The sequence below is a fragment of the Moschus berezovskii genome, chromosome 27 (genome assembly GCF_049115385.1).
Source record: "Moschus berezovskii isolate FMDL1 chromosome 27, NW_MosBer_1.0, whole genome shotgun sequence".
Lineage (NCBI taxonomy): Eukaryota > Metazoa > Chordata > Mammalia > Artiodactyla > Moschidae > Moschus > Moschus berezovskii.
This window is the reverse complement of record NC_142486.1, coordinates 27,856,714-27,881,234: the sequence shown is the minus strand read 5'-3', so window position 1 is coordinate 27,881,234 and position 24,521 is coordinate 27,856,714. Positions and strand designations below refer to the sequence as shown.

At 49.5% G+C, this 24,521-nt stretch overlaps 1 protein-coding gene across 6 annotated transcripts in view; it reads left to right on the top strand.

Annotated features, from left to right (window-relative positions):
- ABCC1 (ATP binding cassette subfamily C member 1 (ABCC1 blood group)) overlaps nt 1-24,521 on the top strand; it is a 149,966-nt gene that overhangs the window by 67,050 nt on the left and 58,395 nt on the right. For 5 of the 6 annotated variants that reach the window (XM_088832900.1, XM_088832899.1, XM_055409557.2 and 2 more), the window contains 7 exons: nt 939-1,000; nt 2,704-2,835; nt 14,284-14,514; nt 15,899-16,076; nt 17,286-17,447; nt 21,226-21,318; nt 23,110-23,313. In XM_088832900.1, the coding sequence (XP_088689026.1) occupies nt 939-1,000; nt 2,704-2,835; nt 14,284-14,514; nt 15,899-16,076; nt 17,286-17,447; nt 21,226-21,318; nt 23,110-23,313 (1,062 nt within the window). The remainder of the gene's footprint in view (nt 1-938; nt 1,001-2,703; nt 2,836-14,283; nt 14,515-15,898; nt 16,077-17,285; nt 17,448-21,225; nt 21,319-23,109; nt 23,314-24,521) is intronic. The other variant, XM_088832901.1, reaches the window with a different exon arrangement.

The following is a 24,521-nucleotide window of genomic DNA, read 5'->3' as shown; positions in this document are numbered from 1 at the left end:
CTTTGAAAGCTTGCTTAGAATCTCTTGATGACTTCCTGTTGCCCTTGGGATGGAGACCAAAATCCCCTACGTGGCCTCCAGTGTAGACTGAGCACAGCTTCCAGTGTAGACTGCTCAGGCCCCCTCTTGTTTCCTGGAGCCCAGTATGCTCCCCTCTACCTCGGGGCCTCTGCACACATCAGTCGCTCTGCTGGGACCACCTTGCGTCTCCCCCTTCACTTAGTTGTCCTCTCCTCACTTTTCAGACCCCAGCTTGAATGCCTTCCCTGAGCTCAATCAACTGGATCAGCCCAATGAGGTCCAGTGATCTCACTGATCATACCGGCCTGCCTCCGGGATGTGATCCTCGTCTCAGTTGTGGTTTTGAATTCGTTCACGTGATTGATTAATGTTTCTCTCTCCAGACCCTGACTGTTTGGGGCTCCCGTTCTGTCTCCACTGCTTCCAGCTCTGGCACCCTGGCCAAAGCTTTTCATCTCTCTGCCCCTCAGTGTCCTTAACTCCAGAATGGAAACGATGCCTTTATCTAGTTCCTATGATTATGAAGATTAAAGGAGATAATTTTCATAAAACATTTAGAACAGAGCTGTTAATAGCTAGCAGAGAGTGTTAGCAGCTGATTTGGGTTAGGCTTGTGTCTGCTGGTTCAGATTTGTGTATATTAGGTGCTCAGAAGATACTTGTAGGATGAGTGAGTGGATGAAGGAAAGAGGAAGAGAGGTCATGCCAGGTTCTGTGAAGCTCCGAGGTAATGCTAGTGCTTTGTCTGTGCCTCCTGCTTTGTAGATGCTCAATAAATATTTGTGGAATAAAGGAATGAACCACTGGCCCGCTGGGAGGACCGGGAAGCAGGCTGCTCCCTGCCTGTAGCTGGCATAGACGAGAAGGTTAACCTCTCATTTCCCCTGGGGTCCCCACCCTGTGCTCTCTCTCCATAGAATCCTTGCCCGGAATCCAGTGCCTCCTTCCTGTCCAGGATCACCTTCTGGTGGATCACAGGGTAAGTCCCGGCCCCCAAACCTCGGGCGGGTGCTGGGCCACCTACGTGCGGCTCTCCGTCCCTCGCCCTTTCCGGCAGGGTTGTGTCCTGAGTGTGTGTGCCCTGGGCATGGGTCTCGGAGACACCGACCCTGAGCCCACAGTCATGTGATAAATGCATAAGTAGCTCGGCCTGGGCAAGAAGCTGCACACTCCTGGCTCGGCTTCAGATTTGGTTATTTTTGTTTTGCATTGGGTATAATTATTATCATTGGCATTATTCCCCTCCCCCCCCAAGATAAATAACGTTCGTGCCCCCCACCCCCGAAATAAATAACGTAGGGAAAGGGGGTGAGAGAAGTGTGTGTGGACCAGTAGCAGCAGGGGCAGCCACCATCCGCGGCTCAGCACACTGCCTGCTCACCCTCCTTTTGTTTACACATTTTTCTGCACATTGTCAGCATCTTACTGGGAATTATTTAGATCCCTCCTCCTCCCCTGAGCATTTTTTCCTTGTCTTTATGAGCTTTCTACACTTTTTAGTATTTTTCTTAACTGTTTTTCAATTGCTGTTAAAGAAGAGCTCTGGGACAGTTGATGGCATTTGAACATGGGCCTGCAGGTCACACCAGCCAAGCTCATGTTTCTGATTTTGGTCATCATCTTCTGGTGATATCAGGGCATGTCCTTTCTCTTAGGAGGATACACACTGATGTTTAGGGGTGAAAGTGTATAGGGTATGCAGCCTCCTCTGAAATGGTTCAGAAGAAAGATAGAGGCATACTTCATGACGCTTCCCAGCTACCGTGTTTTTTCCAAATTGGAGGTTGGTGGCCACCCTGTGCCAAACGCGTCTGTTGGTGCCCTTTTTCCATCAGCATTCACTCACTTTGGGTCTCTGTGTCACAGTTTGGTAATTCTCTCACTCTTTCAAATATTTTCATTATTATTTATTATGGTCATCTGTGATCCTTGCTATTATTACTAGGATTTGCTGAAGGCTCAGATGATGCTTAACTTGGCATTTTTTAGCAATACAGAATTTTTAAGTTAAGCTCTGTATGTTACTTTTTAGACATAATGCTGTTGCACATTTAATAGATTATAGGATAGCGTAAACTTAACTGTAGTATGGGAAACCAAAAAAATTCTTGTGACTCGATTTATTGCGATATTCACTCTGTTGCGGTGGTCTGAAACCACACCTATAGTGTCTCCGAGGTCTGCCTTGTACGTGTTTGCACACATGTGTATCTAGAGACAGAGACAGATAGAGCACACGTGAAATGTTAGCAGTCGTGAGCGTGAAGGGTCGACAGGAATTCTTTGTACAATTCCTGTGGTTTTCCTCTGAATTTGAAATCTTTCAAAATAAGTTAAAATACTAAGTTTCCCTTTTATAATGAAACTGTTCAAAGCAGAAAGGCTAGGCTAATAAACCTTAAACTCATCACCAAATATAATGATGGTTAATGCTCTGCGATATTAGCCTTAAAAATTTTTTTGAAGGTAAATTCAAAACATCCTCCTAAATACTCTGTATGTTTGTCTAAAAATGAGGCTGTTTTTCCCGGGGGATCTAACGGAATTAGCAGTGATGATGCCATGTGCCCACATGTCCATTCATACTGAGCTTTCCCTGATCACGGCTGCCTGCGGTCATGTGGGCCACGGTAGTGGGGAGGGCTGACTCTCATCGCCTCCCCTCTTGTGTTTCGGCCACAGGATGATGGTCCAGGGCTACCGCCAGCCACTGGAAAGCACCGACCTCTGGTCCCTGAATAAGGAGGACATGTCAGAACAAGTCGTGCCGGTCTTGGTAAAGAACTGGAAGAAGGAATGTGCCAAGTCCAGAAAGTAAGTGCCAGGCATCTGGCCGCGAGCAAGCCAGACGCTCACTAGATTGACCCGGTAGCCCTGTCCCTCCACCGTGGCCCAGGATGATCTCAGTACCACCCCTTAAGCGTCATAGCCCTAGGCGGGCTGCTTCCCTTCTCATAACTACGGTTTGCTCATCTGCGAATGGAGTGGAGTCCGACATGTAGCTCAGGCAATTTGGATAGAAAAGAAAAGAGAAAGATGTCAAGTGAGCAGATTCTGTTTGCCGCAACCCTCAGCGACCCCGTCCTCCCAGAGTTGTTTCGTTTCCCCCCCTTCTCTCTGAGCAGCTGGCATCCTGAGCGTTCTTACTGTTTGTTCGGTTTAACATGCCAAATCAACTGCTTCTTGAGGTGTTCAGCCTAAGAAGCCCCAATTGAGGGTGATTTGGGCTTTACTGGATTTTTTTTTTTTTCAGCAGACTTTTAATTTTTGGAGCACTTTTAGGTTTGTGGCAGGTCTGAGCAGAAGCTGCAGAGTTGCACACACTCCTCCCCCACCTGCTGTCAGGGTACCCCCATCAGAGGGACACGTCGGTGACAGCCTAACGAGACCACACTGAATCCGTGGTTTGCATCACTGTTCACTCTCTGTCTGGGATTTCACACCCTCCCCCCATGCGAGCTGCATGCCAACCCCAAGCTCTGTCATCGGGTTATTTTGGGAGTCAGGCGAGGGCCTCCCCAGCACATATTGTGTCTTATTTCTTCAAATATAAGACGTCATCACCTGTGTGATGCACCAATGAAAAAGGAAAACAGCTGCCAGTTAAACCAGGATATGACATTGACTTAAGACGCATCCCACGTCCAGAGAAGCCAGACGAGAACTCGCGAGGGACTCTGATGGCAGGGGATGGTGTCAGCCCTCCTGTAGTCTTTATGGGATGGTGCCCACCTTGGAGGGCTGACGAGGGCCCAGCCTGACATGCGTGCATGTGTGCTCAGTCGCTTCATTTGTGTCCGATTCTTTGCAGCCCTATGGATTGTAGCCTGCCCGGCTCTTTTGTCCATAAGATTCTCTAGGCAAGAATACTGGGGTGGGTTGCTGTGCCCTCCTCCAAGGGATCTTCCCTACCCATGGATCAAACCCACGTCTCTGGCGTCTCCTGCGTTGTTTACCACTTGTGCCCCTTGGGAATCCCCAAGCCTGGTGCACAGCCCCACAGAGCAGCTGGCCTCCCAGGAGAGGAACCCCGGCTCTCCAGTTCCTCACCCTTTGCAGAAACGCCCAAGCTCCAGGTCTTCAATCTGGTTTCAGGCTGTGGGTGGGGAACGTGGGACATTGATGCTGCTGGCCACCAGGATGTCAGGAGAGGACCTTGTGACTATCTGCAGTGGCCATGGACAGAGGAGACGTTGTCTCCTGGGAGGTGGGTTGAGCTGAGCCTCTGTGGCCTTCGTGGTGAGGAGGTGCTCTGTGCACATGTGACTCTGGCCGGGTGCCGTGTCTGTGACCCAGTTGGAGGTTGTCAGGCATAGTTGGGGTTTCCGGTTCCCTTTGGCCTGGCCTGCAGCCTCCTTCCTGATGAGGTGTGTCCTCAGGCTTTTTCCCTCGCCGGGTGGCAGGGGGTGCCCACCCGGCTGTCCTCTGGGGCTCCGCCCATGAGCTGGTTGCTGCAGCTGTGGGAGAGGTCAGCAAGGAGACTTCCTAGGAGGACCACTGGCCTTGCAACGTGGCGCTCCATCACCGGCCTGGCCCTTGGTTGTTTCGTTCAGCAAGTGGAGTTGTTGACTGCTGATGTGCTGGGCGTGGTTTAGGCCCTGGAGGTTCAGCGAGTGGAACGGGAGAGACAGGCTCCTTGTCTGGTGCTACTTAGATTCCACGTGGGATCCAGGGCTTAAGGAGTCAAACACACCCTGTGAGAAGCTGGAGAGAGAGGATGAGATTAACAAGGAGCCGCCGTGAGGGCCAGAGTGATCGGGAGCCGGTATGGGGTGGGTGGTCCTGGGTGGCCCCTCTGAGTGTCGAAAGAGGGAGGGAGCTGAGTGCAAACGTGGGAAAGGGCCTTCTGTTCGCAGGAACGGCTTGTGCAGAGGTCCTGAGGTAGAGGCATGGGGGCGTGCTGACGGAGCAGCACAGGGCCTATGTGGCTGAAGTGCGGTGAGAGGTGGGCAGAACGGGAGGAGAAAAAGCAAGAGAAGTCTTTGCAGGGGTTCACAGGCTGTGACTGGGCTAGGGTTTGGTCCCAGATGTGAGAAGACAGGCAGGCTTTTTGCAGGGCAGTGGCGCGCCCCCCCGGGCCTTCCTTGTGGCATGTGAGATCTTTAATTATTGCATGCAAATTCCTAGTTGTGGGACCTTGTGGGATCTGGCTGACTGACCAGGGATCGATTGAACCTGGGGCCCTTGCATGGGAAGTGTGGAGTCTTAGCCACTGGACCACCAGGGAAGCCCCTGGGAGTTCCGTTTTGTAACAACCAGCTGAGGTGCTCTGGGGACGGTCGCTCGTGGGGTGAGAATCGAGGGAGATGGCCCCCTGACTCTACTCCTGGAGGTGTGAGCCATAGCCGGCACCCGTGACCCCCGCAGGTGTGGGTGTAGGTGGGGAGGATCTGCTGGGCGCCCCGGGGCTCCTGGGGAGCAGGAGACCAAGGCCTGGGCAGGAGGGCCGCCTTGGCTTCTTGGGCTCAGGCCTCTGCCTCCTCTTACCCCTGAATGCGTCCTCTCAGGGCCAGGTCCGAGCTGCTTCCCCCACTCCCCTGACCTTTGGGTTTTAAAATCCAGTGATTCATTGGTTTTCATCAAATAATTTTGAGTGTAACAAAAAAAGAATGGAAATTTCTCAACGGCCTCCCATAGATTAAGGCCACTCTAGACTGTGGTTCCTGTTGGAACGACTATAAAATGATTTGGCAGCTCTGAGAAAGACTTGGGCAGTTTAAAAAAAAAAAAAAAGTTAGGGACTTCCCTGGTGGTCCAGTGGTTAAGACTTCACCTTCCAATGCAGGGGTGGGGTCCGGGTTTGGTCCCTGGTTCAGGAGCTGGGATCCCACATGCTTCGTGGCCAAAATACCAAAACATGAAACAGAGGCAATATTGTAACAAATTCAATAAAGAGTTTAGAAATGGTCCCACATCAAAAAACATTTTTTTTAATTTATTAATTTATTTTAATTGGAAGCTAATTACTTTACAGTATTGTGGTTTCTGCCTTACATCAGCATGTATCAGCCACGGGAGAAACAGTTACGATACCACCCAGCCATTCTGCTCCTGGGTGTATACTTAGAGAACCAAAGATGTTTGTTCATGAACTCGTGCAGAGATGTTCATAGAGCTTTGTGTGTGATGGTCAAGGCTGGGAGGAGCCCAGACAGCTGTTGACAAGGGAGTAAGTGTCGCTCAGTGGTGTCCGACTCTTTGCGACCTCATGGACTGCACCCCGCCAGGTTCCTCTGTCCATGGAATTCTCTAGGCAAGAATATTGGAACGGGTTGCCATTTTCTTCTCCAGTTAACAAGTGAATAGGTGTGCAAATCTTGGTGTAGTCATGCAAGGGAGCACTTCTGAGCAATACAGCAGAATGAACTATTGATACACGCAGCAACGTGAAGATCTCTAAATAATTAAGCTGAGCGAACAAAGCCAGGCAGCGGTACCTACTAGGTGATTGCTTTTATGTACAAGTAACGAAATATGAAAGCAAGTCAGTAGTGACAGAAATCAGATCAGTGGTGGCCTGAAGTAGGAGGAGGTGGTCAGATGGGAGGGAGAAATTCCAGAGAGAGGAGAGCCCTGTGGGGGTGATGGGCGTGTTCACTGTCTTGATTTCCCTGATGGTCTGACAGGTGTATAAATATGTCCATCAGGTTGTGCACTTGAAATGTCTGCACTTGCTTTGCAGGCAGATTTTTTACCATCTGAACCACCGGGGAAGCCCTGATCTTATATCAGTTATACTCATAAAAAAGCAGTAGTGTTTAAACAAGGAGTGAGTGACCATTTTAACTTAATTGTCTCTATTTTATAAAGGAGTGCAAACAGCAAATAACAAACGACAAAGAAAAGGCTCCAAAATACAGGTGTTAAGCTGTGGTTCCCAACCTTTCAGATCCATTGCCCCCTTTAATAAGAAAGACATTATTATTAAAGATGTTAAATATAGATATAACACCTCCTTAAATGTAAGGAAATCCGTAAAAATAACCCAACCATGTGTCTTAGTTTAAAAATCAACAAGATGTTCTTGCTTAAGCTTTAAAGCTAAAAGGTGAGCGATTTGTAATGAATCACCATGTGTGTCTGTGTAAATGCTCAGGCACGGGCTAGAGCAGAGAGCGAGGAATTGCTGTGTGCTCATAAGCGGAACCTTTTCTGCAGCAGCCGCAAGTCCTGACCAACTGGGTCTGGTGGTTCTGGACTCCAGAACCATTGTCAACCCTCATGGACAGGGTTTTGCGAGGTGGCAATCCTTACTTGGCAAAGTTCTGAACAAAACTTAATTTGCACACTGACTGCATTTCTAAAAAAATCGTGGTATATTTCATCTTGCAAAAAAAATACATGCTGTGTATGGATTTATCTCAGTCTTTCCCAGCATCAGGATCTTTTCCAGTGAGTCGACTCTTTGCATCAGGTAGCCAAATTGGAGCTTCAGCTTCAGCATCAGTCCTTCCAATGAATATTCAAAGTTCATTTTCTTTAGGACTGACTGACATGCTCATGTTCATGAGGAACGCTGGGCTGGAAGAAGCACAAGCTGGAATCAAGATTGCTGGGAGAAATATCAATAACCTCAGATATGCAGATGACACCACCCTTATGGCAGAAAGTGAAGAGGAACTCAAAGGCCTCTTGATGAAAGTGAAAGAGGAGAGTGAAAAGGTCGGCTTGAAGCTCAACATTCAGAAAACGAAGATCATGGCATCTGGTCCCATCACTTCATGGGAAATAGATGGGGAAACAGTGGAAACAGTGTCAGACTTTATTTTTTTGGGCTCCAAAATCACTGCAGATGCTGATTACAGCCAGGAAATTAAAAGACGCTTACTCTTGGAAGGAAAGTTATGACCAACCTAGATAGTGTATTAAAAACCAGAGACATTACTTTGCCAACCAAGGTCCATCTAGTCAAGGCTATGGTTTTTCCCGTGGTCATGTATGGATGTGAGAGTTGGACTGTGAAGAAAGCTGATCGCCAAAGAATTGATGCTTTTGAACTGTGGTGTTGGAGAAAACTCTTGAGAGTCCCTTGGACTGCAAGGAGATCCAACCAGTCCATTCTAAAGGAGATCAATCCTGTGTGTTCATTGGAAGGACTGATGCTAAAGCTGAAACTCCAACACTTTGGCCACCTCATGTGACGAGTTGACTCACTGGAAAAGACTCTGATGCTGGGAGGGATTGGGGGTGGGAGGAGAAGGGGACAACAGAGAATGAGATGGCTGGATGGCATCACCGACTCAATGGACATGAGTTTGAGTGAACTCCGGGAGCTGGTGGTGGACAGGGAGGCCTGGCGTGCTCTGATTCATGGGGTCACAAAGAGTCAGTCACGACTGAGCGACTGAACTGAACTGAACTGAACTGACATGCTGCAGTCCTTGGGGTCACAAAGTGTCAGACACAACTTAACGACTGAACAACAATAACAGCAATGAATTTATGCTAACGATGGAGTTAGAGTCGAGATTTGGGTGATTAGGGGTACTTCCCTGATGATCCAATAGTCAAGACTCTGTGCTGCCTCTGCAGGGTACTTGAGTTTGATCCCTGGTCAGGGAACTAAGATCCCACAAACTGCACAGCATGGCGAAAACAAACAAATCCATAGATTTGGGTAATTTTAGACAGACTCTGCAATGAACATGAACTTGGGCAAACTTCAGAAGATGGTGAGGGACAGAGAGGCCTGGCCTGCTGCTGTCCATGAGGTTGCAAAGCGTCAGATACGACTGGGCAACTGAACAACAACAGGGCAGGCTCTTCACCTTCATGGGTGCCTGGTGGGATTGTCTTCCTTTGGTATGGTCCAATACGTCAGTGGAACCCAGCTTTTTGGCACTAGGGACCAGTTTCACGGAAGACAGTTTTTCCATGAAGCAGGAGGTAGGGGATGGTTTCATGATGATTCAGGAACATTGCATTTTTTGGGTGCATGCTCAGTTGATAAGTCATGTTTGACTCTTTGTGACCGCACAGACTGTAGTTCGCCAGGCTCCTCTGTCCATGGGATTTTCCAGGCAAGAATACTGGAGTGGGTAGCCATTTCCTTCTCCAAGGGATCTTCCTGACCCAAGGATCAAACCTGCCTCTCCTGTGTCTCTTGCATTGGCAGGTGGATTCTTTACCACTGAGCCATCTGGGAAGCCCTAACTTTATTTCTGTGATTGTTACATAGGGACAAGCCGGGGAGAGCAACTGTAAATAGGGATGAAACTTCCCTTGCTCATCTGCCCCTCTCCTCCTGCTGTGTGGCCCAGTTCCTAAGAGGCCACCGGCCAGTACCAGGGCTGGGGACTCCTGCTGGATGTCAGAGAGAGCCTGGTCTCTGGTCTGGTCATTGTCACATCAGAGGCTGAGAACCCCCCTCGACAGCCTGTTTTTGAGAAATAAAAAGCACTCTCCAACAACAGCAGAAAGGGGAGAATGATCTTGAGTCGTTTGTATTTGTGTGGGACACAGTTAAAATCCTGCCGGGGCCTACTTCAGTGGGGATGGGGAGGCGGTTGCCACGCCCATCTGTGGTTTCCAAAACCGTCATCCCTACAGCTCTGAGGAGGATGAAAATGTGCGTTAAGGGTGTTCAGTTCATTCCCTGCCCTTCTCTGTTACACTGGATATTACGGATCAAAGACCATGCTCAGAGTACATCCATAAAATTGATTGAGCTATGGCCGTTTTCAGTTTGAGATTTTTGCCTTTGGCCACAACGTTGGAGATCTTATTATTATTATTTAACAAATGACAAGCACAGCCCTGTGGGAGCTCCTCGTGGGCCTCTGGTTGGTCTACTCCCTGCCCAGTCTGCTCTGGTTCCTTGAGGTTGTTGGAATGGCTGCCTCAACTCTTTTCACAATCCTTCAGTCCCAGGCCATGCTGATCCGGCTCCCCCTGCCTAGAGTGCCCTTTCTCTCCCCGAGTGGACTCGCTCCCTCATCCTGCAGGTCTCAGCTTTGATGTCACCTCCTCCAGGAAGCCTCCATGATATACGCCCCTCACACAGCCTGATCAGTTTCTCTCACAGGGTTGCTTGATGGCAGGACTCTCCCCATGGCTGAGCCCCAAGCAGGGAGAGATCGATGGGCGAGTTCCTTTTTCTTCCCAGCTTCCAGCTTCCCCACCCTTCCTGTTCCCCTGTCCTGGGCAGTTTTCTCCTGACTCAGACCTTCCCTCTCCAACTTTCCTTCCATTCCCAGCCAGACCATCCAGATGCCCAGCTTTCTTCCTCCCTCCAAGAGCGCCTGCTTCCCTTGGAAGCCTCTTGTTCACTGGATGTGTTTTTCTCTCCTGACTCGCCGTAGCTGGTCCCTCCCACTGCTCTGTTCCTTCCACCCAGGCCTGAGCCTTCCTCCTCTCTGCCCATCCGAGACCTTCTCCCAGGCCCTTTGGCCACCCGTCTCCTGGCCCACCAAAAGCGATCCTGTGTCAGTGCCAGGGCCCAGCTTAGGACGTGGTGCCGAGAATGAATGGGGGGTGTAGGGGAACCGAGCCACTTCCTGTCCCCCTGCCCTGCCTTGTTGTCCCCTTTCCAAGAGGGCATGTGCATGCAGAATGAAATCATACTAAAAATCCCCGCCAGGATCCCAGCTTCAGGGCAAGTCAGTGAAGTGAGCAGGGAAAGAGCTTTCACTGACAACACAAGAAGTAACAATAATCCTCTGTGGTTGGTAGAATGTCCTCCCCCACCAAAAAAAAAAAAAATCCACATCCTGATCTCCAGAACCTGTGTATATGTTACATGGCAAAGCTCAGCTCAGGGCGTATTCAGTCATGTCCAACTCTTTGTGACCCCATGGACTGTAGCTCGCAGGACTCCTCTGTCCATGGGATTTCTCAGGCAAGAATACTGGAGCAGGTTGTCATTCCCTTCTCCAGGGGATCTTCCCGAGCCAGGAATCAAACCTGCGTCTCTGGTGTCTCCTGCGTTGGCAGGCAGGTTCCTTACCACTGTGCCACCTGGGGGAACTGGCAGAGTTGCTTTGCAAATGTGATTAAGTTCAGGATTCTGAGAAAGGCGACTATGCTGGGTTTTTGGGGTGGGCCTGATGTAATCATCATGAAGGTCCTTATAAGGAGGAGACAGGAAGTCAGAGAGGGAAAGTGCTGAGCTGCTGGCTGGGATGAGGAGGCAGGCACTCCATGCCCACGTGTGTAGGCATCTTCCAGATGCTGGGAAAGGTGAGAACAAATTCTCTCCTGGAGCCTGCGGGCCAGCTTAGACTTCTGACCTCTACAGCTATGAGATGTGAGTTTCGTGTTGTTTCAAGCCACTCGTTAGTATTCACCGATCACAGCAGCCACAGGCAATCCTACAACTTCACCCAGAGTTTACGTTTGAGTCTGGACCCATTGGGAGGCCAGCAGTGGAGCCGAGGTTGGGGAATGAAGCGCTTTAGGAGGGTCCCATTGGCTGCCATGCAGGGGCTTGGTTGTCAAGGAACAAGAGTGGAAGGAAATGGGGGAGCGGGGAGGGGGCTCTGGTGATGGTCACTTGTGTGGGTCAGAGGCCGTGGTGATGGATAGTGTGGATGGATGACTGCAAACACATCCCAGGAGTGGGACATACACGACACACATATGATTGGACCTGGGAACGTGGAGGAAAAGGGATCAGGGAGGATTCCCATGTTTCTGGTCCTTTCCTGGGGTGGGAGCATTGAAGGGAAGGATCTGGATTTAACAGAGCTCAGACCAGTGCCTGGGTCTCTTACCACTTCCCAGCTGGCGCCAGTGGTAAAGAACTTGCCTTCCAGTGCAGGAGATGTAAGAGACGCCGATTCAATCCCTGGGTCAGGAAGATCCATTGGAGGAGGGGTTGGCAACTCACTCCAGTGTTCTTGCCTGGAGTATCCCCATGGACAGTGGATCCTGGCAGGCTGTGGTCCACAGGGTCACAAAGAGTCAGACACGACTGAAGTTTCTTAGCATGCATGCACGTGCGGACCAGTGCCCATGGTTTGGAGTAGGGATGGGGGAGGGAACCAAGGCAAACTGTGAGGCTGTGGTCTCCAGGAGGGCGTTTCAGCTGGTCCAGATTGTTAGAAGGCGCTTGGATGGAAGAGGCAACAGTCCCCTGTGATTAAGAGCTGTTCAGTGAGCTCCTGCTGTGGACAAATTCTGTAAATTGTGAATCTTATGGTTGTGTGCGGAGGAAGCTTATGTACATATTTCAAAGCTGGAGCTCATGTTTGGCCATTTGAGGGTGTTGCTTTGACTACATTTTGTGGGAGAGGGAAACTGAACCTATTGCTACATAACAGGTCACCCCAAAACGTAGCAGACTTAAGGAAGAATGAACATTTACTGTCTCACACCATGTCTCTGGGTCAGGGATCCGGGATGGGTCTGGCTCGGTGGTTCTGGCTCAGGGTCTGTCATGGCTGCAGTCATCTGAAGGCTTGGGGGGGGGCACAGATCTTCTTCCACGTTGCACATGGTGGGCGTGACTTTGCTGGCTGTTGGCAGAGTCTCACCATGGGGTCTTCTCCAGAAGGCTGGTTGTGTGTCCTCATGACCTTGCGGTTGGCTTTGCCCAGAGTGAGTGATTCGCGAGAGGGCAGGACAGAAGCCATAATGTTTTCTGCAACCTAAACGTGCCGGTGACAGCCCTCTCTCCATTTTTTGACAAAGTTGTGAAGTCATTTCTCCAGTATCCTATTCCGAGCAGGAGGGGACGTCACAGGGGCATGTATGAGAGTTCCGATTTCTCAATGTCCCTGAAACCTTGCTCTCTGACCTTCTGATGGTGGAATCCTGGTGGGTGTGCAGGAGTGTTCCACCCTGGTGGTGGTTTGCGTTTCCTGGTGACGCGAGAAGTTAAGCAACATTTCATGTGCTTATGCCATTCGCATGTCTTCTTTGCACCTTTTAAAATCGGGTTGTCTTTTTTCTTACTGGCTTGTGAGAGTTCTTTATTTGCTCTATGTATCAATACAAGTCCTTTGTCAGATTTTTTGATTGGCGAATATTTCCTCCCATTCCTTGGGCTGTCTTTTCACTTTCTTGGTAGTGTCTTTTGAAGCACAGAAGTGTTTGGTTTTGATGAAGTTCAGTTTGTGTTTTCTCTTGTTACTTGTCCTTTTGGCGTCATGTTTAAGTGTCCATTGCTAAGTCCAAGGTCATAAAGATTTTGCCGCCTTGTTGCCCCCCCTCTAAGAATTTTACAGTTTTAGTTCTATGTTAAGTCTTTCATCCATTTTGAATTAATTTTTGTTTACGGTATGAAGTAAGGGTCCAACTTCATTCTTTTGCCTGTAGCTATCTAGTTTTTCAACACCACTTGTTGAAGAAACTATTCCTTTCCCATTGAATGGTCTTCACAACTTTATCAAAAATCAATCGGGTTTATTTCTGGATTTTGAATTGGGTTGCATTGATCTCTGTATATGCCCATCCTCATGTCTGTCTCTGGGGTTTCCCTGGAGGCTCAGACGGTAAAGAATCCACTTGCAATGCAGGAGATGTGGGTTCAATTCCTGGGTTGGGAAGATCCCCTGAGAAGGAAATGGCAACCCACTCCAGTATTCTTGCCTGGGAAATCTCATGGATAGAGGAGCCTGGTGGGCTATGGTCCTTGGGGTCACAAAAGAGTCAGATATAACTTAAGGACTAAACAACAGCAACATGCCTGTCTTGATTATGGTTGTCCCATAGTAAGTTTTTACCAGAGTTTAAACTCTGGGAGTTGGTGATGGACAGGGAGGCCTGGCGTGCTGTAGTCCATGGGGTTGCAAAGAGTCGGACACAACTGAGCGACTGAACTGAACTGATAGTAAGTTTTGAAATTGGAAAATGTAAATCCTCTAACTCTGCTTTTCTTGTTTAAGTTTGGTTTGACTCTTTTCGATCCCTGGAGTCTCCATATGAATTTTAGGATTAGCTTGTCCATTTGTACAAAGCGTGCAGATTCTGATAGAGATTGCGTTGACTCTGTCAGTCACTTTGAGACTGGCACTTTTCTGTCCCCTTCACCTACAGTAATTCATTTAATTTTCACAAAAGCTCCGGGAGGCAAGTCCTACTTTTCCCACGTTGTACAAATGAGGAAACTAAGAGCTAGAAAGGTTAAGACAGTTGCCTAAAGTCACCCAGCTGGCCAGGGTCCTGAATCTGTGGTTGTCACCGCCATGCTCAGCTGCTTCTCTGCAGTGACTGGTTTTCTGGGGCCAGGCCTCCCCGGGGTGGGTTTCTCCGGCCCTCTCCCGGCTGGTGGGCTGAGGGCCTGGCAGACCCCACAGCCGCTCCTCACTCTTTGTGTTCCAGGCAGCCGGTGAGGATCGTGTACTCCTCCAAGGATCCTGCCAAGCCCAAAGGGAGCTCCAAGGTGGATGTGAACGAGGAGGCCGAGGCTCTGATTGTCAAGTCCCCCCAGAAGGAGCGGGACCCATCCCTATTCAAGGTGTTATACAAGACCTTCGGGCCCTACTTCCTCATGAGCTTCCTGTTCAAGGCTGTGCACGACCTGATGATGTTTGCCGGCCCAGAGATCTTAAAGTAAGCCCCCACCCCACCCCAGCTGGGCAGTCCTTTGTGTCCTTGACCTTCCACTTGCGACACCCCTCACCCTCCCTTGGGGTCACACGCTCAGGGTTCCCTGGGCTCAGAGCCGAGTCTCCCCATCCTCACACGCTTTGCCTGATGCTTTGCTTTAATAAGCCATCTTAAAGGCTTGGGGGTTTTCCTTGTGGCTCAGCTGGTAAAGAATCTGCCTGCAATGCGGAAGACCTGGGTTTGATCCCTGGGTTGGGAGGATCCCCTGGAGAAGGGAAAGGCTACCCACTCCAGTATTCTGGCCTGGAGAATTCCATGGACTGTATAGTCTACGGGGTCGCAAAGAGTCGGACATGACTGAGCGACTTTCACAAAGGCTTGTTAAACCATGATGGTTGTAAGAAACAGAAACCTACTAGGCTCCCCTGAAGGCAGAAGGGAGAAGACTGGAGGCTTATCTTGGGAAGTCAACAGCAGGGATGTAGGGTAAGGGAGTTAGAGAAAGCGAGGTTTGGGAAAAGAACGAGACTGGCACTTTGCAAGAACAGATCACCTTTAATGAGGCAAGAAGGGGCAGCAGTCAGATTAGTGAGCTGCTGCACTAACCCAGGGAAAAAGTATATATAGGTATATATGTGGAAATCTACTGTCTTAAGGGGCCTGTTCTTCTCCAAGGTTGTTCGAATTAGTTATCTCTTAAACGGCTGGGGCAAAGAATTCAGGAGATCAGCCAGAGGGTGGGACCGGCTGGGAGCTGGTCAGCCTTAGTTCTTTGTTTTGCATAGAATGGTGGGGAGGACCCACAGGAGAGTTTTAACTCCAGTCTATTTTGAGCCGTGTTAACTTTCCTTCAAGGGAAGCGTCAGATTGTATGTCGGAGAAGGCAGTGGCACCCTACTCCAGTACTCTTGCCTGGAAAATCCCATGGATGGAGGAGCCTGGTGGGCCGCAGTCCATGGGGTCGCACAGAGTCGGACACGACTGAAGCGACTTAGCAGCAGCAGCAGCAGTTTGTATGAAAGCTGTGAGCTGAAACCGGAAAGGAGGTTTAGCTCTGTTTCCCTCCCTCCCTCCATCTCTGCTGCTCTGTGTCTCTTTAGGGCCACGTGTTTGTTCTCGTTCCCTCCTTCCCTCCGCCCTGTGCTCCCTGCTGGGTCACTTGTGGGCGATGAGGTGGAGCGGTCCGTCTGAGGAGCCCGGGGCTTCACCCCTGCACGGGCAGCCCCGTATGGGTTGGGCTTCCCATCCGTGAAAGCGAAGCGCGAGTGCCTGACTCACCTGGCTGGCTCGGGAGAGCGTCACCTGCCGACACCAGAGGGCTCGCCCCCCGCGTGGGCACATGCTGTCACGGTCTCTCACGCCGGGTTCTGCCCTCGCTGCCCCGCAGGTTGCTCATCAACTTCGTGAATGACAAGAAGGCCCCGGACTGGCAGGGTTACTTCTACACGGCACTGCTCTTCCTCAGCGCCTGCCTGCAGACCCTGGTGCTGCACCAGTACTTCCACATCTGCTTCGTCAGCGGCATGCGCATCAAGACGGCCGTCATCGGGGCCGTGTATCGGAAGGTGGGGCCCCGCCCCCCGCGGAACCCTCGGGGGGCTTGCCCGGGTCCCCTCTCAGGCCCAGCTTGCAGAGCAGTGGCATGAAGGTGGCCTGAATGGCTGTGGGTTGGAGGGGGGTGACCATCAGGCTTGACAACTTAGCAGAGCTACTTCCATAGGCTTGTCTCAGAGTGGGGCAACCAGGAGCCCCCCTGCCCGGGTCCACTGCGGGTAATTGCGTTTCTTGATTTGGGACGATCCAGAGCCTCACCCTACTGTTAATGTTCTGTGTGTGAGCGTGTTCTGACTCTCCATTTGAACTGAGAAGATGGTACCTTCCCTGGATAAGAGACCCTCAGCACGGACAGCCTTAAGGGAACTGAATTACCTCCTTGATCCCTTCATTTCTTAGCCTCTGGGCCCCACAGGTTAGGAAGAGACTCCGGCAGCTGGTAGGGAAAGATAGATTTGATCATTGGCTCTTAGCCATGTCTGCATGTTAGACTCATCCAGAGAGCTTCAGAGACTTCCAAGGACCAGGCTGCACCCAAATCAAGTCAGAATCTCTGTTGGGAGGTGGGGGGGGTAGGCATCAGTATTTCTAAAACTCCCCAGGTGACAGCATGAAACTATAGAGAGCCAGGGCGAGTTTATCCCTCCAGGAGATGTTGGCAGTGTCTGGATGTCATAACTGGGGGTGGGGGGGCCATGTATCTAGTGGGTGGAGGCCGGGGGTGTTGCTGAGCGTCCCACAGTGCACAGGACAGCCCCCCAGAGAATCGTCTGACCTCAGGTGTCAGTAGTATCACAAAGGAGAAACCTTGGCTGAGACCTTGGTCCTTCAGGATGAAGTGGGGACCAGCAGTGTCAGCATCTCCTGGGGGCTTGTTAGCAATGGATAGTCCCCCTCCAGTCTTACGGAGTCAGAAATTGCATCATAACAGACTCCCTGGGGTGTGTGTGTGTACACGTATGCACTCAAGTGCATGAAGCCCAGGTTTAGGCAACCTCGGAGGTCCCTTCTGTATTGAAGAACTCAGGATGGGGGAGGCAGTGGGTGCTGTCGATAAGAGAGGAGGCTTTGTGATGAAACACATGGGCTGGGAAGGCAGATAAGCCACCAGGGGAGGAAAAAGCTGCGACCTCTCCACTGGTACGCTGTCTCCTTCCTCCATGGGGGCCCTGGCTGTCCCCCGCCACACCGACCCTCTTTCCCTCTCCTTTGTCCCGTAGGCCCTGGTGATCACCAATGCGGCCAGAAAGTCCTCCACAGTCGGGGAGATCGTCAACCTTATGTCCGTGGACGCCCAGAGGTTCATGGACCTGGCCACCTACATTAACATGATCTGGTCAGCCCCTCTGCAAGTCATCCTTGCCCTCTACCTCCTGTGGCTGGTGTGTGTTTGACATCATTCCTGTGGCGCGTGGGGAGGGACCTCCATGTGTGGGCAGCAGGGGGCGAGGGAGTGGGTGCCAGGGATAAGAACCTCTGTAGCTCACTGGCATTTCTTTAAAAGAAAAGCACAAGCTTTTATTTTGTATTGGGGTATAGCTGGTGAGCAATGTTGTGATAGTTTCAGGTGAATAGCGAAGGGAGTCAGCCGTACATATACATGTCATCCATTCTCCCCCCAAACCCCCTCCCATCCAGGCTGCCACGTAACATGCTTGCTGGCATTTCTTGCCATCATTCACATTTTAGTTTCTGGCCCGTGAGCCAGCTCCTGGGTATTTTGTTCCCTTCTTCAGTTGTTGGGTTATGTTCTCTTAGGTGGCATGGTATTTATTTGCACGCGTCTCTTCTTGACAGTGTATGTAGTTAACCATCCTGTAACATATCCATTGTATTTCTCCCTCTGTGTCTTCCCAAACACTCAGCAAACTCATTTATTCATGAGTCCTAAATTATGTTGGTCTTTCAGTTGCAGGGGGTAGAAGTGCATTTTAGAGCAACATAAGCAAATAAAGGGAATTTTATGGGTGGGGGTAACTGAAGAGTGTAGGGGACTGGCTTCAGGTGTGGATGGATCTGGGAGTTCAAGCAGTGCTGAAGGACACAATCTCATGCCCTCATCATTTCTTAGCTTGGTGTTTCTCTGAGCTGACTTCATTCTCAGTGGGATTTCTTCACAGGGCTTCCATAGCTTTGGGTTTATACCGTCTTCACAGGTGTTGGTGCCAGACAAAAGAGAAGATACTCCTTTCCTCTTTGTCTCAGTCAGACTCCCAGGGAGCACTGTGGCCCAGCATAGTCCTAGTACATTCTTGAAAAAACATCAGGGTGAAATAGGCAGCGTTCTTTGATTAGCCAGCCTGGGTCACATGTTCTCTCTCATTGTGAAAGGGTTGTGATTGACAGCCCTTCCACATGGGGAAGGCACTTCCCAAAATATGAAGATGATGAGCAAAGATGCTCATAGCCTAATCCATGCCTTACTCTTTCTACCTCTGGGCCTTTACACATGCCTTTCCTTCCACCAGGAATTCCCTTTCCTCCCTACTGATGAAAAGGACTTCCAGACTATCCCAGACTTTAAAGCTGTGATAAATACCACTTCCACTGATTTTTGCCCCCTTTCAATTAGGTGGACTTCTTCTGGCAGGTGTCTTAGGGCATCTACTTCCCCAGAAAGTGCTGTTGTGGAACAGTCCTTTTAGAATTGCCTTCAGGGTTGATTTGTGAACCACTGAGAAAGTGGCTTTATTTTAAATGAGAGTTGCTGAGAGTGTTATTGATACGTGGGGCAGGATAATTCTTCATTGCTGGGGGCTGATCTGCGTGTCGTAGTATAGTATATTTAGCTGCCTCCCTAGCCTCTCCCCAGGAGATAGCATTCACATACCACCTCTTCACCCCCACACTCCCACCACCACTTGTGAAAAGGTCTCCAGACGTTTTCAGATGTCCTGTGGGGGAATATACCTTGCTGGTTGGGAACTGCTGCTTTAGACCAAAACCAGGCTTTCTCTGACAGTTAAGAACATAGGATAACAGGCAATAAGATGGCTCTGAAATCAGGCTGCCCCGGTTCAGATCCTGCCTCTTGCAGCTCTTATGGCTTAATGTCACTACGTCTTGATGTCCTCATCTGTAAACTGTTGACAGTCAGGAAACATCACTGCAGTGATTGATGTCAGGACAATTGAATGAATTGCTGCAGGTAGTGTTCCCTGAGCAGTACATGGTACAGAGGTGTGCCCGCTATCTTTTAGTTACTATGATTTGCTTTCAGAGTTGATTCTGAATGCTTCAGTTTGTTGGTAGAAATCACCTTCATCCTTAGAGGTGGATTAATTTCACTGAGCAGAGCTCCATCACAGAAAACATTTGGAGCAATTGTCGCTCAGTCGTATCCAACTCTGTGACTCCATGGACGGCAGCACACCAAGCTTCCCTGTCCTTCACCATCTCCTGGAGCTTGCTCAAACTCATGTCCATTGAGTCAGTGATGCCATCCAACCATCTCGTCCTCTGTCCCCTTCTCCTCCTGCCTTCAGTCTTTCCAGTGCATTGCCTCTCTGCATCAGGTGAACAAAGTATTGGAACTTAAGCTTCAGCATCAGTCTTCCAATGAATATTCAGGGTTGATTTCCTTTAGAATTGTCTGGTTTAATATCCTTGCTGTCCAGGTGACTCTGAAGAGTCTTCTCCAGCAACATAGTTTGAAATCATCAATTCTTTGGCACTCAGCCTTCTTTATGGTCCTACTCTCACATCCATACATGACTGCTAGAAAAACCATAGCTTTAACTAGACAGATTTTTGTTAGCAAAGTGACAGTAGAGCAGTAGTTTGGAGCAGTAGAGCAATTTTTTGGTAACTGGGACTGGAGTACCCAAGGATGGCTCCTTGGAAGGGACTAACATGCTCACACTGTAGTTCGGACCATCCGTCTCAGCTCAGTGCGTATACACTGGGCAGACTCCTCAGGCTGTCTCTTCTGATGTGTGTAACTTGCAAGTTGAAAAATGTCAATCAGTATCTTGCCTCAGTCATGATCTCTTAACCTTTCTGAGGTGCAGTTTCCTTAATCTGCAAGTGGGACCGTAGAACAGTCTATAGCTTCTTGTCTACAAGTCCTCGTATCGAAAAACTCTAAAAACCGAAAGTTTTTCTTAACTCATTTGGTGGCAAGACCTGACCTGAGCAGATGTGTAATTTATCTTCTTGATTATCCCTCTCAGTGGGAATTTTCCCATTTGCTACTGAAAAAAAAGCATTGCATTTGCTTATGGAATGCTGCGCCAGGGCCTGGTGGGGTGTGATACACAGGCATATCCACCCATGTCAGAGGGTCCCAGGACTCCAGCAGGTTCATGATTTGCTAGGGTTACAGCAAGATTAACAAAGCTTGAAGGAGAATCAGGAACAAGCTTCCAGGCGTCCTCTCACCCTGGAGTCACACAGTTCAGTTCAGTTCAGTTGCTCAGTCGTGTCCGACTCTTTGCGACCCCATGAATCACAGCACTCCAGGCCTCCCTGTCCATCACCAACTCCCGGAGTTCACTCAAACTCATGTCCATCGAGTTGGTAATGTGGTACTTAATTCCCCGGTTTGGATGATTGTGACAACATGCGTGAAACGTTACCAGCCAGGGAAGCTCATGAGAGACCCCCGAGTTCAGGGTTTTTATTGGGGGCTGATCACACCAGCAGCCTCTACCTGGCACAGACCAAACTTCCGGACTCCCAAGGGGAAAAAGGCTTAATCACCAGAAGCCATATTGTTTGGACAGTTTAGGCACAGTGAGTCAGTCTTAAATCAGTTCTGACAATTTGGGGAGCCCTCCCCAAACCCAAGCACCCAGACCCCAGCCAGGGGCCTTTGAGTGAGCGAGACTGTCAGGTGGGCGTATTCACTGTCTTCTGTTTCACATCTCATTGCCTTTCTGAAATCCAGTTCTCATTTGTAAAACCCACCCTGTTGGTGGAAACCAGTACAATACTGTAAAGCAGTTTTCCTTTAATGAAAAGTAAATAACCGCAACTACAACAAAAACCCCAACCTGGTCTCAAGGGTTTCAGATGAAGGATCGTGGCCTTAATCTTCTTCCAGGGTTTGTGGGGCCCCAAGGGATGCTCTGGGATAAACCTGAGAAGTGAAACAACGGCCTGGGGTGGCTCGGCCCGTGGAGGCCCTGTGCTGAGGCTTTGTTCTTGTTCCTCCCGTAGAACCTGGGCCCCTCCGTTCTGGCGGGGGTGGCCGTGATGATCCTCATGGTTCCCCTCAACGCGGTGATGGCCGTGAAGACCAAGACCTACCAGGTAGGCGGTGTCTCCGTGGGCGCCGGGCCGGGCCCCTGCCGGAGGCCTTTCCACTGAAGCGTTGGCTGCCTGCCTTCTGCGCAGGCCGTGGGGGCCTCAGCCTTGCCTGCTGCGGAAATCCGCTGGGGCGCTTTCATAAATGCTGGCCCCTACGCCCCATTCCGGGAATTCTGAGTCACCTGATATGGGTGGGGCCTGGGCATCAGGGGTTTTTAAAGCTTCCCATTGGGCCGCCACGGTTGAGAGCTCCTGAAATAGTTAGACCTCGTGGGCCAGTGTCTGAAGCCACATCTGTGGACCTCTGGGAGATTCCTCATTTCCCATGGGTTCTGTTCCTTTATGTGGGTGTGCATTGTCCAGGGCTGAGCAAAAACCACCCCTTGCTTTTTTCCCCCATCACCTTACGTTGGTCACAGTGTTAAACTTCTTACTTTCAGAGCTACTTAGTATTTTTTAAGTTTTTAAATAGTCAAGTAACAGAGTGAATGTCTTCTCATTATATTTAAAAAGTTCAAATACTACAAAAGTGTAGGGCCTGTCCCCTTCCCTGTCCTCTTAACCACAGTAAACACACCAAAGCAAATCCTTCTAGAACTTTCTGTGTGGTTATGTAGAGGTCAGAGTCACTGTATAGTTAGACTTGGCATGTATAAGTATGTGCATTGTGGTGCTGTCACCATAGATATTTTAACACACACAGGCCCTTTTGGCAGCATGATTTTGTTGTCTGATGCCTTGCCTGGGGGGTCTTTCTGTGGCATGCCATGTGGTCTGACTTCATTCTCTTGAGCTCATGTCTAATGGTCCATAATAGAGATGGGCCAAAGTTCATTGTTTTTTGCTCGCCCATTGATGGCTGTTTATGATGTGCCTGTGGAATTTCAAATGAGAGAGCTTGGCTGCGCTGATGATGCCATAGGAGAGGCAGATTCCAGAACGTGGGCCTGGTGGGATGAGGTCTGGGGGGGTAGGGGAATGATTATGGCCTCTCATCTTCTTCCCTTGAATGGTCCACCTCCGAAGGTGTGCAAGGTCACTGACCTTGACCTCGTGTTGCTTAAACTGTCCTGTTTTGTGACCCAGGAGTCACATAGCCCTTCATGATAGGGTTCTTGTGAGCAGGACTAAATGCCCGTGAAAAGCTTAGGAAAGTGTCTGGCTTAAGGAAAAGGCTGCTGCTGCTGCTGCTGCTAAGTCACTTCAGTCGTGTCCGACTCTGTGCGACCCCATAGACGGCAGCCCACCAGGCCCCCCCATCCCTGGGATTCTCCAGGCAAGAACACTGGAGTGGGTTGCCATTTCCTTCTCCAGGTGATACCAAAAATATTTAACGACTCTATAGCACGGGTACCCAATGGTCAGAACCTGTGCTGGCTGGTACAGAAACACTTCGGTATTGTAACAACCATGTACTGGCTGATAAGCCGTGAAGACAATAAGAAAATGGAGGGGGAAAAAAAATCATCTCTCATATTTGGATCGGCACAGTAAGGCATGTGCCCCTTCCTCCCTGGATGGCTGTAAAGTTTTTCTTGCCTCTCTTCTAATTTTAAGAGCTTTTTGCTAATAATGTCAAATCTAACGTGATTCAAAGCAGTTTTTTGTCTTGAAAAAATGAATCCTTTGGAGGGCTTTCAGGTTCCAGAGTCAGGGTTCCCAGGGATTGCAGGCCTGCTTTCCCACCCTCAGGAAGGTCCATTCTTAACAGATGGGGTTGTTGGTCTGGTGCCAGGGCCAGCAGTGAGCAGCCAGCCCCCCTCAGTGAGGTATTGACCGCTTCTCTCTTCCAAGGTGGCCCACATGAAGAGCAAGGACAATCGGATTAAGCTGATGAATGAAATTCTCAACGGGATCAAAGTGCTGAAGCTTTATGCCTGGGAGCTGGCATTCAAAGACAAGGTGCTGGCCATCCGGCAGGAAGAGCTGAAGGTGCTGAAGAAATCTGCCTACCTGGCCGCTATGGGGACCTTCACCTGGGTCTGCACCCCTTTCCTGGTGAGTGAAGCCAGATTTCTCCTGGCCCACACGGTCAGATGTTTTATCGTATTGTTGTTGCCTAAATGTTTTTCAGAAGTCACTATTTCAGCACAGTCTTCTCTGACCACTCTTTTTTAAAAAGTACCACCCCTGCCCTTTGTTTTATTCACAGCACTTAATAGCTTCCAGCCCAGGGCTATCTGGAGTAGCCAGTTCAGGAACTGTTACAGGTTCACCATGAGCGGAGGAGCTTGTGCTGGAATGTAAACCTCTGTTCTCTGCGTCCTTCATCGAGAAAGTCTGGCTAAGAAACAAAAAAAGTCAGCAGAACTAAACTGCGTGCTTGGTGCCTTAGTTGAGCCACTTGATGGTGTCAGCTCCTTATCTGTGGGCATCTGGTCACACCCGGAGGGTTGGCAGTGACTTGTGGACCACACTCTAAGTGGCCGTGCCAAACACACTCTAAAAGTCGCTAACTATTTCATGAATTGTCTTTCTCCACTAAAATGTCAGCTCCAGGAGGGCAAAGATTTTTTTCTGTTCACTTCTGTATCCTAGTGCCAGAACCAGTGCATAATAGGTGGTCAACAAATACTCCTCATTCATTGAAAAATATAATCCAAATCATATGAAAAGTTATGAAATAAAAAGTAATAAAGGTATATTATCCTTCCATCTATCCCTTTCCTCCAAAATGACAGTTTTGTAAATCTTTTTAGGAAAAAAATGTTGATGTGTGTAGATATTTTTAAAATATTTATTATATATTCAAAGGGAGTCATACTTACACGGAATTCTGAACCTTTGGATTTAGTATATAACCGCTCAGTTCATGCATTCAGATCTGCTTCATCTGTTTGAATGATGTATACTTGTCCGGAGCATGGGTGTGCCGTTGTGAACTTAACCCATCTCCCATGGCTGGCCTTTTAGGCTGCTCCTTGTTCTTTGCTTTTCTGATACACTTGCTGCACTGAATGTTCTGATACACACATCTGGGGTTACTGTAATGGGTCTATTCCTAGCTGGTCATCCTTGAAAAGTTTAAAGGCAAGAGTGTAAGTTACTGTTTTCGCAATCTGGCCGCAAACCCAGGAACCATATAAAGAGGGACTGTGGAAGCCCTTTAAGCACAGTGGACAGTTAAACTTGGTTAAGGATGACTTCAGATCATGCGCCCCCTCCCTTGCTTCTTTTTTCTTTCTGTCTTTGTATTATTAACTATG